The following is a 12,885-nucleotide window of genomic DNA, read 5'->3' as shown; positions in this document are numbered from 1 at the left end:
AGATGACACTGTTGTTGTATGTTGGCAATATGCATGACAATGCATTTCAAAAAAAGTTGCTCACAAGAGCTGCAGGTGTCACATGCTAAGAATATTAGTCATTCCGGGGGTCAGAACAACACTTCATTTATCCCAGTATCCTGTACTGCAGTAGCCAGATCAGCAGTTGTATTATTTTGGTTGTGCTAGCCATAGGGAGGAGAAAATAATTTTCTATGTGTGAGGAGTTATACACTTTTTGATCTATTGATGCTCTCAAACCAACTTACTTCATATGATTGTTGGGAAGATATAACTGGATAAGCCTAGGGCAAAATAGGCTTTTGCACTCCAGTAGTGTAGTGGCAAATTCAGAAATGCAAGGTCCCTTCATAACAGTCAGAGGTAAGCCCCTTGCAGCTATGCCCCCTTCTAAGATTATAAAATAATCTGACCCGGTTTGATATTGCTTTCTGCTTCTTTATCACTGTCACCATTTAACTGTCCTTTCTCACTGTCAAGAGATATTTCTTGAATGGCTGGATCCAGTGTCTATACATTTATCTCCCTGTTGCTAGTCTTCTCAGTGGCTGACTTACCTCCGTTCACTCTGATTGGCTCCAATCAGCAGGAAAGGACAAGAAAGCAAGTTAGAAGCCTCTCCTCAGTGGCTAGCACATTCCCCTTTCATGCTAATTGGCTCATAGGACGCTGGAGACATAGGGACCCTGCTGGGACCTGGCTCTGAAAAAAGTAAGTGGTCTAAGAAGACCCACTCCCACCCATCCCGAGGCCCTGGATGACTACACCCCTGACATTGCACCCTGCTCAATCACATGATGGAAATCCCAGGCAGGTTAATATTTCTTTATTATTTATTATTTCAATTTATATACCGCCCTTAGCAGAATAGCTCTCAGGGCGGTGAACAAACAAGATAAAATACAATATATCATAGTAAAAAATCACAAAAACATGTACAAACAAACAACAGAAAGCACAACAAAAACAAATACAACACAAATTAAGAAGGATACATATTAAAAATAGAAAGATTAAGAAAATTAAAAGATTAAAATGCCTGGGAGCATAAAAAGGTCTTTACCTGGCGCCGGAAAGATAGAAGTGTAGGCGCCAGGCGTACCTCTTCGGGGAGGCTGTTCCACAACTCAGGGGCCACCACAGAAAAGGCCCTAGATCTAGTAACCACCCTCTGGGCTTCCCGATGAGCTGGTACCCGGAGGAGGGCCTTAGATTCTGAACAAAGTGAACGGGTAGGTTCATAGCGAGAGAGGCGTTCCACAAGGTATTGAGGTCCCACGCCGTGTAAGGCTTTATAGGTCAAAACCAGCACCTTGAATCTCGCCCGGAAGCAAATAGGGAGCCAGTGCAGACGCGCCAGAATAGGTGTTATATGCGAAGACCGACTGGTCCTCGTCAATAGTCTGGCAGCCGCGTTCTGCACCAGCTGAAGCTTCCGAACTGTCTTCAAGGGCAGCCCTACGTAGAGCGCATTACAGTAATCCAATCTTGAAGTTACCAGAGCATGAACAACGGAGGCGAGGTCGTCCCTGTCCAGATAGGGGCGTAGTTGGGCTACCAGACGAAGATGGTAAAATGCATTCTGTGCCACCGAGGCCACTTGGGCCTCGAGAGACAAGGAAGAATCGAAAAGAACCCCTCTCAGTTACTACCTCTCAGTGAGGATATTTTAACTGTTCTGTTCCCTCATATAAAAATTAAATGTTGTCACTTGTGATCATATCACTACCACCCTGTGTAGTGAAATAAATTGTGTGCACCCAGTTCTACCTGGTGAGAAAATAAGAAAAAGAAAGGGGGGCATTTCCTCATTCAGAAATAAATGACTTGAGATTTTAATCATTCTGGTATTTCCCTTACTACGTAGACCTGGCTGTATATAACCTGTCTTACCACACAGCACATGCTATCCTCAGCTCCTTGGAGGAAGAACCACATGCAAATGTGATTTATGTCATTAGAAAAAGCAGAAGCAGAAGCAGAAGCAGAAGGTTTTATTATTAAGCACAGTGTAGCCAGGTAGAAAGGAGGCCTGGGCTCCTGCACTTTTAATAGTTGTAGCATGTTGGACATTCCTTCTTTACACAACTATTAAAGGTGCAGGAGCCCTGGCCTCCTCTCCATCTGGCTATCCTAGTTTAGGATTTCAGCCTAAGTATATTGAAAATGTGCATTGTGGTGAAGTAACTGTTGGTTCCAGCCCAAGGTGATTTTGTCATGCTCACAGATAAGGTAACTGGTAAATACAGCTCTAATGCCCTCAGGGAAGGAGAGGCAGGGTTTACTGTTTTAGACCAAACATATTTATTTATTCTGTCCTATTGATTATAGAGATTTATCCCCTGTCCTTCAATCCCACAGCAAACTAGGCATCCACAAGCATGTTTAAGATTGCTGCAGCAAAGACTCTGATATAAAAAGCATAAAGCTAATGCAAATATTATGCAGCAAACAATCCTAGTCCAGTGGACTAAGAGCCTGTGAGCAAATTATTCCTCACTCAGCCTATATAAGAAATAGATTTCTGTTTCGACTATGCGACAGTTCGCCGTCCTTTATCTGTTTAAAAAGCAAGAATTAGATAAGCGGAGGAGGAAAAACTAACTCCTCCTACAGGGTGTGGGTTGGCACTTAAAGGAGGGACGAAGCTTGTGGTTCATAAAAGCTTGAGCTCGTAGCGCAATTGTAGCAACGGCTGTATATTCTTGGTCCAAGCTGTTGTAAGCGTTTCACTTGTGGGCGTCTCTAAGGGGCGATTCGGTCTCTACAATGGCTCAGCAGTTTGTAAACAGCAAACTTGCACCAAATAAAGTGGTTGTCTTCGCGAAGAAAACCTGTCCTTACTGTCGCAAGGCAATTGAGCTTCTGGAAGAATTGAACCTCAAGCCCGGGCATCTCGAAATCGTTGACCTCGCAACCCAACGCGACATGGCTGCTATTCAGGACTATCTTCTGGAGATAACGGGTGCTAGAACAGTAAGTGTCCTTTGAAATAAAAGCAATATTGCGGAGGGGGCGCGCGCTCGAGTAAGACTTTTTTCGACTTTCTAAGTCTTGTAAAAAGACTTCTCTATTTCACCTTACCTCGTGAAGTGACTTCTTTCCGGTAATATCACAGAGGAAAGCATATGGTCTCTAACATTTGAAAGTTGGTAACTATGTGTGGATAAGGAAATTGCCATCCTGTAGAAAAGTCCCGCGCGAAAGATTCAGATGTTGTCTCTCGGACTCTCTTATGTAGCAAGTAATATCTGTGTTTTGGATATAGTTGGCCTGAGCGTTGCATGGTGTAACGATGAGAGGATTGAGGGTATCCCGAGTTCACACCTCTCCCCGCTTGAGCCAGTCGCTGTGGGAAACAGATACTGGACTACTTAGGCTTTTGGTCCGATCCAGTAGGGCTTTTTATAGTTGCTACCCCACAGGACTGTTGTGTGACTCCTGTAGGGGAGGGAGAAATCATGTGCGCTTCCTCAAGCTCCTTGAGGGGAGGGGAGGATAGAAACAAAGCTGGGTGTGTGTGAAGTGGCCCTACATTGTATTTGCAGAAAACTCCTTATCTAGTACAACTGTATTCTGCTCTTCTTTCAGGGAGGCTATCAAGCTAAAAAGCTAACCACTATACTGCACTGCTCCACTTATTTTCATTTAACAGTTCCTGATTGGGCCTCTTGACTTTTTTCAAGATATGTGTATACATGCATGTTTCTAAATGGCTGCAAATGTAACATGAGACTGGATGCTTAGGATGCATCACCACTTCCCAGCAATGATCCTCTGGAACAGTTTCTGGAGTTCTTCAGTGTGAGAGAATCTTTTTGTAAGACACAATTAATCTTCTCCCTTGCCCTGCATGATGGGGGCGTTACAGACCTGAGCCTTCTGAACCATGACTAGTAAGCACAGAAGTAGAGATTTTGAAATACTTTAGCATTTCTAAGTGCTTAAAACCAAGTCCTGCAGAGGTGAACTGGGCCAACAGCTTTCTAGATCACTTCTGTAGAACCTTGTACTATTTCCATGTGGTAATGATAGTATAAGTCATCCTGTAACAAGTTCATTCTCATTATGTAATAGCAAAGCCAGAAAGTCTGTCTTTCCAGCTCCAGTTATTGACTCCGTGAAACTAACACGACTGCTTCCTCAAAGCTTCTCAGGATGAGCAACATGTCTGGAGCCAGGGACACTTTAGGGAACTCAAAGTTCTAAATTGGGCCATGTAAGTGTGGCTAACAAGTGGCCCACTAGTTCCTTCTAGACTCCAACTCAAATTATCACTGACCGTTGACTATGCTGGCTGAAGCTGATGGGGACTAGAAGTCCAACAGCTTCTGGAGGACCATGGGCAAGCCACACCTGTGGTAATGACAAAGCAAAGTGTGTGATGTGTCCATCCTGATGATATTTGACACAGTATTGTTGGGTTTCCCAAGTTTTTATTGGCTCTGCCTTTGTGTCTAATGGCTGCCTGAACTGCAGAAACTTAATGGATAAAAAGTTTTGCTTTTGCTTTCCGCGTGATGGACGTAAACCAAAGAAATAGCTGTGCCTATTAAATTACTGCATGTTAAAGGTACAGGCATGTAATAACTCTGTACAAATCTATACTGCAACTAGGTATACTGTGTACAGTTCTGGTCACTTTACCTCAAACTGGAAAAAAGGTGGGTTTTTTAAAAAAGGGGACCAAAATGATAAAGGGGCTGGAGCAACTTCCCTATGAGGAAAGGTTTCAAGGTTTGAGTGGTTTTTTTTACTTAGAAAAAAGTGCGTAAATTGGGGCATAGTAAAGATGTATAAAATTAACCATAGTGTGAAGAAAGAGGATAGAGAGAAGTTTTTATCCCGCTCTTATAATACAAGGATCCAAGGAAACCCAGTGAAGCTGAATTCTGGAAGATTCAGGATACACAAAAGGAAGTACTGTTTCTCATAGCATATAGCTGTGCTATCATAAAATGGCTAATAACTTGAATGATTTTTTTAAAGGGATTAGACCATTTTATAGATAAGACTTTCAATGGCTAGGACTCATGATGGGTATATATTACCTCTAGATATGTAGAGTATCCCACAGTATGCCTCTGAGTATTGGTTGCCTTTATTTTATTTCCCCCCCTAACTTGTGCACAAAAGCATAACACTGCTCAAGCAAAGTTTGTATTTCATCTGTATTGTACCAATGAAAATACAAATAATCATACTTCCGGGGTTTTTTTTAATGAAACTTAGTAGTAGAACAAATTGAGCATGCTCGGTTGCCAGGTAAACAGAGAGTGTGGAAATATTAAATTAGAAGGCGTGGTCTTTAGGAAACTGTGTGATTGATGCTTCCCCTCAAGTGTGACTAGAAAACACAGTGTTTGCAGCTGGCCTTACTGTAGAAGATGCAAACAGAAAACGGAGGTAAAAACAGCACCTTTAGCACGAAGTTATGCTCCATGTGGATAAGCCCTGTGTCTTTTCTTGGCTGGCTAGTTTATAATGTTTGTGGCCTTCAAAAATGTTCTAGACTGGGACCTTAAAGGAGACCTTGCAAGCTGCAATAAAAATCTGTTGTGGTGGGAAGGCACTTCCTCCTTGGCACAAGGTGTTAGGCAAGTATGGGTGATGAAGTTTGAGACCTATGACATAGTCACCTCTGCAATAGTGGATAAGCTAATTCTAGGGAGGGTAAAACACACCTGCAGTTGAACTTTTTTTATGTGCAGAAGATCTTAATAGTAGAGCCCTCAGATCTTGTTACAACACTCTTTTCTGCATGCTGAAGAGATGAGCCATGTGTAGTATTGCTTTAAGTTTCAGGGTAAGCAAGAATGTACCTTTGTTGCCAGCAAGATGCCAGGAGCAAGCAAGACTCTGTGGGGCTTCTACCCTACTGTTGTTCCATTATTTCATTGCCATTTTCTCTGCTGTAGCCACTTAATGCCCCACAGCAGGGAGGAGCAAAAGATTGAAGAAGAAATTGTTGGAGCAGTTGGGCAAGTAATGCCACCATTATGTACTCTCATGACTACCAAGCACCCAAAGTGATGGGGAAAAGTCTCCATGTTTGTACCTAGCAATCCTATTCACATGACTTCTTACTATGTAGTAAGCCACTACCCTATCCCTCTCTCTCACCTTCCTTGTTTCATGTTTGTATACACTTGCTTTGAGTTCCTACCTCCCTAGGAGACGGTACTTCTAAAATGTTTTTATCTGCTGAGTAACCCTAATTAACAACATGGTCCTCTTTCTCTAGGTCCCTCGTGTCTTCATTGGAGAAAAATGTATAGGTGGCTTTTCAGAGCTGGACGCCCTACACAGGAGTGGAAAACTCAAACCCACTTTAGAAAAAATTGGGGCCTTGTGAAGGTAAGCATTCACACATACCATCCAGCCAACTTGAGAACAAGCAAGAGACATAGATACGGTTCTCAGAGCCAAATGACATGTTACATTAAGTATGTAACGTGCAGCTATGTCTGGTGTTTTGCTTAGTACTAAGCACTGAGGGGGAATTTGTCATCGGACAACATGTACAGAGGGGAGATCTAAACCTTCCCTCCCATGCCATGATTGCACTCAATTAGCTTTAGTTGGCACCAAGGGGAGCTTTTTAATAAAGCTAATTGCTGTGCCAGAAGGGAGATCTTTGTCATGATCCTAGTGGGTAAGGGAATGTTTAAACATCCTCATGTATTGCAGTACCAATTACAATTCCCCCATGCTTAGTTTTAAGGAAAATAAAAGTATGCAGCTGCATGCTGTGTATTTAATACAATGAGTTTGTCTCTAGGGAAACCATAATGTTGTTGGCCATGCTGGCTGGGGTTGAAGTGTAAAACATCAGGAGGGCACCAGGTTGGAAAAGGCTCACATAGCTCAAGTGGGTGCCAGATAATGCCCCGCACACAGAGCAGCAGCATGTGAGTGGCTGCTTCCACAAACATGGAGCTTCACCCATGTAGCTGCATGCAAGTCTGTATTACAGAAATGGGAAGACAGTTGCCTGCCAGGTATTGTTGATGTACAGCTGCCATTCTTCCTGGGCCCTGGCTATGCTGGCTGAGCTGATGGGAGCTGGAATCCAACAACATCTGGAGGGGTGCTGGTTCCCTATCCTTGCTATGCTATATATAAATCCCTGGCATCTTGCTCTCATTGGTTCCTGATCTTCACAGAAACGTTTTTAAAAAAGAAAAGTGTGCTTCAAAAATCTTTTAAAAGTGTATGGAAGAATGCATCTGTCTGCAGGAATAATGAGGCAGCTTAAAAATGGCAAAATCATTTGTTGATATCTTACACTGTTTCAAATTAAGAGAAATGAGGCTTGGTAGCATATTGCCTATGGCTAGATATTGTAAGGCAGTCCATTTATTGGCTTGTACTAGCTGAAGACTGCCCAAAAGAGAAATAGGTCTTTGGCATATATAACGAAAAACAAAATATTTATTCTAGACTAGGTGCACAGATGTACTAAAGGCCCAGATGCTTGAAATTATAGGGTTGGAAACCTGCAGGGTTTTTCAAATGCCTTATCTCTGGAAATGAACTGCTGCTTTCAGAGGTCACTCCCTCTCAGGGCTATTGTCTGTGTCCCTCTGTCTTGGAGCCTGGCTTGGGAAAGGAGCTGTTCAGTTCTGTTATTTCAGATCAATGGATCCAGCAGATTGTGTTAACTTTTCTCATTCCCACAGAGCAGTTCCTTCACCCTCCAAGTTAGCTACAGGTGGCTAACGCTAACCCTGTGCCACAGGAGAAGTGCCATTCCTAGCCAACTGTTTTGTAGTCATCTCCACAGTGCAAGCTGCATTTACATCCACACCGTACATATAAAGCACATTAATACCACTTTAAACAGTTATTGTTGTTGTTATGTGCCTTCAAGTCGATTACGACTTATGGCGACCCTATGAATCAGCTACCTCCAATAGCATCTGTCATGAGCCACCCTGTTCAGATCTTGTAAGTTTAGGTCTGTGGTTTCCTTTATGGAATCAATCCATCTCTTGTTTGGCCTTCTTCTTTTTCTACTCCCTTCTGTTTTTCCCAGCATTGTTGTCTTTTCTAGTGAATCATGTCTTCTCATTATGCGTCCAAAGTATGATAACCTCAGTTTCATTATTTTAACTTCTAGTGATAGTTTTGATTTAATTTGTTCTAACACCCAATTATTTGTCTTTTTTGCAGGCCATTGTATGTGCAAAGCTCTCCTCCAACACCACATTTCAAATGAGTTGATGTTTCTCTTATCCGCTTTCTTCACTGTCCAACTTTCACATCCATACATAGAAATCGGGAATACCATGGTCTGAATGATCCTGGCTTTAGCTGCCCTCCCCAGTCCTAGCTTTCTTCTGATTTCTTGGCTATTGTCTCCATTTTGGTTAACGACTGTGCCAAGGTATTGTTCTTGACAAGTTCAACGTCCTCGTTGTAAAGTTCCATAAATCTTCTGTTGTCATTACTTGAGCCTTTTTGACATTCAGGCTGTAGTCCTGCTTTTGTGCTTTCCTCTTTAACTCTCATCAGCATTCGTTTCAAGTCATTACTGGTTTCTGCTAGTAGTATGCTATTGTCTTCATATCTTAAATTATTGATATTTCTCCTTCAATTCTCACACATTCATCTTGGTCCAATCCCGCTTTCCATATGATATGTTCTGCATATAGATCAAACAAATAGGGTGATAATATACATCCCTGTCTCACACCCTTTCCAATTGGGAACCAATTGGTTTCTCCATATTCTGTCCTTACGGCAGCCTCTTGTCCAAAGTATAGGTTACGCATCAGGACAATCAGATGCTGTGGCACCCCCATTTCATTTAAAGCATTCCATAGTTTTTCATGATCTACACAGTCAAAGGCTTTGCTGTAATCTAATAAAGCTATGGGTGATTTTCTTCTGAAATTCCTTGCTCCGTTCCATTGTCCAATATATGTTTGCGATATGATCTCTGGTGCCTCTTCCCTTTCTAAATCCAGCTTGGATGTCTGGCATTTCTCACTCCATATATGGTAAGAGCCTTTGCTGTAGAATCTTGAGCTTTACTTTACTTGCATGGGTTATTAAGGCAATAGTCTGATTACTTCATTCCCTGGGATCCCCTTTCTTTGGAATTGGGATGTATATTGAACGCTTCCATTGGGCCATTGTTTAGTTTTCCATATTTCTTGACAAATTTTTGTCAAAATATGGACAGATTCAGTCTCAGCTTGTAGCAACTCTATTGGTATGCCATCTGTTCCTGGTGATTTGTTTCTTCCAAGTATTTTAAGAGCAGCTTTCACCTCGCATTCTAAAATTTCTGGTTCTTCATCATATGGTTCCTCCATGAATCAATCTGTCATCCTGGCATCTCTTTTATAGAGTTCTTCAGTGTATTGCTTCCATCTTCCTTTTATTTCATCTCAGTGTCAGTCAGTCAGTGTGCTTCCTTATTGATTATTCAACATCCCTACTCTTGGTTTAAATTTCCCTTTAATTTCTCTAATCTTCTGGAAAAGGGATCTTATTCTACCTTTTTGTTGTCCTCTTCTATTTCTACACAATAAGTATTGTAATAGTTCTTTGACCTTACATACTAGGCACTGTATTGTTGCATTTCTAACCATGTTTCTTTCTCCTTTTGCTTTTGTTTTCTTTCTGTCTTTAACCATTTTAAGAGTTTCTTCTGTCATTCATTGAGGTCTTTCTCTCTTTTAACAGTTATGGTTTCCCCCAAAGAATCCTGGGAATTGTAGTTTACCTCTAATGTAACTATAATTCCCAGAACCCTTAGAAAACTACAGTTTCCAGGATTCTTTGGGGGAAGTAATGTGCTTTAAATGTACGGTGTGGAGGATGTGACCTTCAAGCCTCTATCTTTATCAGAGTGGCATTAGTCACACATCAAGAAGCTGCAAAACTTTCCTTCCCTCATAGAGTCTTGTGCAGTCTGCAACTTTGGAGCTCTTCCCTCACCATTTCAGATGGGTTCAGGTAGTCAGTGCAAGTGGGTGTAGCCTCCCTCAGCTGCTGTTTTAAAGGGTATTGGGGGTCACTCAGATAAAATTGGAGTGTCAAGGGCTGGGGTTTATGGATCTTATTAAGAACCTCTTGCGTTCCTTCCCTCTCCCCCACCCTCCCACATCTGAGCATTGAATTTCTTAATGCAATCCTGTGCTGAGCAGGATTGGAGTTGAGTCACACTTGGGGGATGGCAGGAAGGGGAGGGACACTACTACTAAAATCTCTACCAGTTCACAGTGTGCAGAGAAATATGAGTTAAGACTGAATAAGTTCACACAGACCTGAGTAGTTAATGGTGGCTTAATGTTCTTGGGCTGTCATATAACCATTACATGTCCGGTATTATCTAAGTGGTGGTTGGTTTATTTTTGAAACCAAGCTGTCTTCTAATGTACTGCTCTAGATCTTTGTAGTTGCCAAACTTCCTTTTGTGGAAATCTTCCTGTGCTTATAACTTCTTTTTTAAAACTTTCAGAGCTGAGATGGACTGGAGCTGGGACTACCTCTTGCTACAACACAACCATGTGGAAATGAAATTGCAGTCGCCTACCTCTTGCTTCCTGCTACATCTATTATGTTGCTTTGTTGAGTGTGCATTTCATTGTAGAGCTGTAACGGGGGGGAGGGTCTGTTTACTCTTTAAGCGTGTGGCTGTAAACTTTGGCACTTTTTAGTATGTCTGCATCCCTGCTAGTAAATGTGGGAATGATAAGACTCAATCCAGTAGAATAAATTCAGTTGTATTGAGAATTTTTATTATATCATATATGTACTGATAGCAATCTCAGTCCGCCGAGTGTTGCACATGAAGGAGACATTAGCGGTTTTGGGAGAATCTGAGTTTGCAGGGAAACAAATTTTTAGTAAAAAAAAAACCTAAATGAGAGGGGCACAAAATATCCAGGAGGACTGAGTGTGCTCAGTGGAGCAGAGAATCCCAATTGACTAGTGGAAAGCAGGAATAAAAAAACCCTGTAGGGAATGGAATGGAATGGAATGTCTGGAAATCTGAATAGAAGAATATGCTTCAGCATTTTCTTGCAGGCCCCACTTGTCTTTCTTATAATACCAAGGTCTTCAGCTTCATTCAGTCCCTCCTCTCATGGGTATATCCATATTTCATCATTTTTCTGTCTTCACTTTTTACAAATTCATTTCCTTTTATCTGCTCACACCCAGCCTCTCTAAAGCAGCTTCCTGCACTCCTTTAATTTTTTTTGAAGGTTATCTTCAGGTAATCCTTCTTCAGGTATATCCCTTTTGGGTGATCTGGTATAGAAAAGGGGTTTCAGTGGTACAGGCCAAGGCATTTCCTTCTGAATCTTCAATCCCTACCTCAGAATTAGGGCCACTCTTACATGTTATAGATCCACCTTAAACCATGCCTTTGTGACTCTTTTCTCCTGTCCCTTGGGGCCATATGGGGGGGCTGCTTGTGTGACATCACTCAGCATGCTTCTTTGCTGCCCCTCACCATTCTTGCTTCTAGTGAGTCCTAGATTGTTATGTATCTAGCAGGGCATCTGTACAATGCCTGAGCAGTAACAGTTAATAATGTTTCAATTTGAGAACTGTTCTCTTGATAGTCACAATTACTTTCTGAAATAATTTGTTGCCTTTTTGTAATAGAGATGGAATTGAGAAAATTCAGTTAACTAACTGACTACTCAGAATGCAACAGCTGAGACAGAACTTAAAGCTTTTAAAGGGCTGCAGTAGGTCAACCTGCATGCTACATACTGTGGTGGTCTGTAGCAGCACTGTCCAGCAAGGTGATGAGTCCTATGTTCCAATATTTCCCTGCATTAAAAAAAACCACACCACTCTATATGGCAATGATCTCCCAAACCTCTTGGCATTGGAGATGCATTTGGAAATGTAAGAAACTGTTGTGGGTGTCACCAAATATCCATGTCACAGAAGAAGAACTGACAGTGCTCAGAACCCCCCAAAAGAGACAAAACACATACATCCCAAAACAAAATGCAGACAAAAAGTAGGCAACACCTCCAACAAAAACAAGAGTAAAAAACCCTCTATTATTACTATTTTAATTAACCGTTGGGAGGAATGGGCATGTCTAAGAGTGCCACAGTGGCTCTAGGCATTGGGGGTTCTAGCACTGTGTACATACAAAATTAGTATGTAAAGGAGGAAATATTAGTCAACAGCAGTTTACCAAATAAGAGCACACACTATTTATTTCCCCAGTTACAGTTTGAAGTGGTATAGTCCAGCCCAGATTCATCATGTGGGCCTCTAACTTTTATGTTTTGGGCTTTAATTATTGGGCCTCACCTTGAAAAACAAGAAACAAACAGTAGAAGTAGTACCTTACATGCCTTGATCTACATGTATTAATAAAAGGTTAAGTGCTGCTACCTCCCAGCTTGGAAAGTATATTGGGGGGGGGGGCTGGATGAGAGGCATCTATCTATCTGACTTTCTTTTCTCCATGAGTATGAAAATTTGTGTAAAGATATTGGGTGTTTGGGGTGGAAGAAGGTTGCACTTCCATTAACCATATAGATGTATGGATGTGGCATTAGGAAGGCAGCCATCCAGAATTGTAAAAGGATGTAAAGCCAATGCTGATTTTTGCTTGAAACAATTGAACACTTTAATAAAACAATTATGTCAGTATCATAATCAGGGTTTGGGGTTATTTTCTGTGGCAAAGTCAACACTTCTCCCAAGTCATGACTTCCTTTTTATTAAGTGTGCCATGTCCTGTTTTGGATGCTTGTGCAGAAAGAGAATTCACTTCATGCATAAGGGGTGGTTTCTTGCCATTTAATTCTATGGTTCTGTTTGATGCTTTACAAGTATACATATATATATATACTAGGGGCTGCTTCCCCTGCA

At 41.7% G+C, this 12,885-nt stretch overlaps 1 protein-coding gene across 1 annotated transcript; it reads left to right on the top strand.

Annotated features, from left to right (window-relative positions):
• Positions 1–2,657: 2,657 nt before the first annotated feature.
• On the top strand, positions 2,658–12,669 carry GLRX (glutaredoxin). The gene is made up of 3 exons (XM_061622650.1): positions 2,658–2,997; positions 6,266–6,378; positions 10,496–12,669. Exons 1-2 carry the CDS (start codon positions 2,791–2,793, stop codon positions 6,374–6,376), a joined length of 318 nt encoding a protein of 105 aa, XP_061478634.1. The 5' UTR covers positions 2,658–2,790; the 3' UTR covers positions 6,377–6,378; positions 10,496–12,669.
• Positions 12,670–12,885: the final 216 nt, after the last annotated feature.

The sequence above is a fragment of the Rhineura floridana genome, chromosome 1 (assembly GCF_030035675.1).
Source record: "Rhineura floridana isolate rRhiFlo1 chromosome 1, rRhiFlo1.hap2, whole genome shotgun sequence".
Classification (NCBI taxonomy): Eukaryota; Metazoa; Chordata; class Lepidosauria; order Squamata; family Rhineuridae; genus Rhineura; species Rhineura floridana.
Note: the sequence above shows the minus strand (reverse complement) of the source record. Positions and strands in the feature narration are given on the sequence as shown.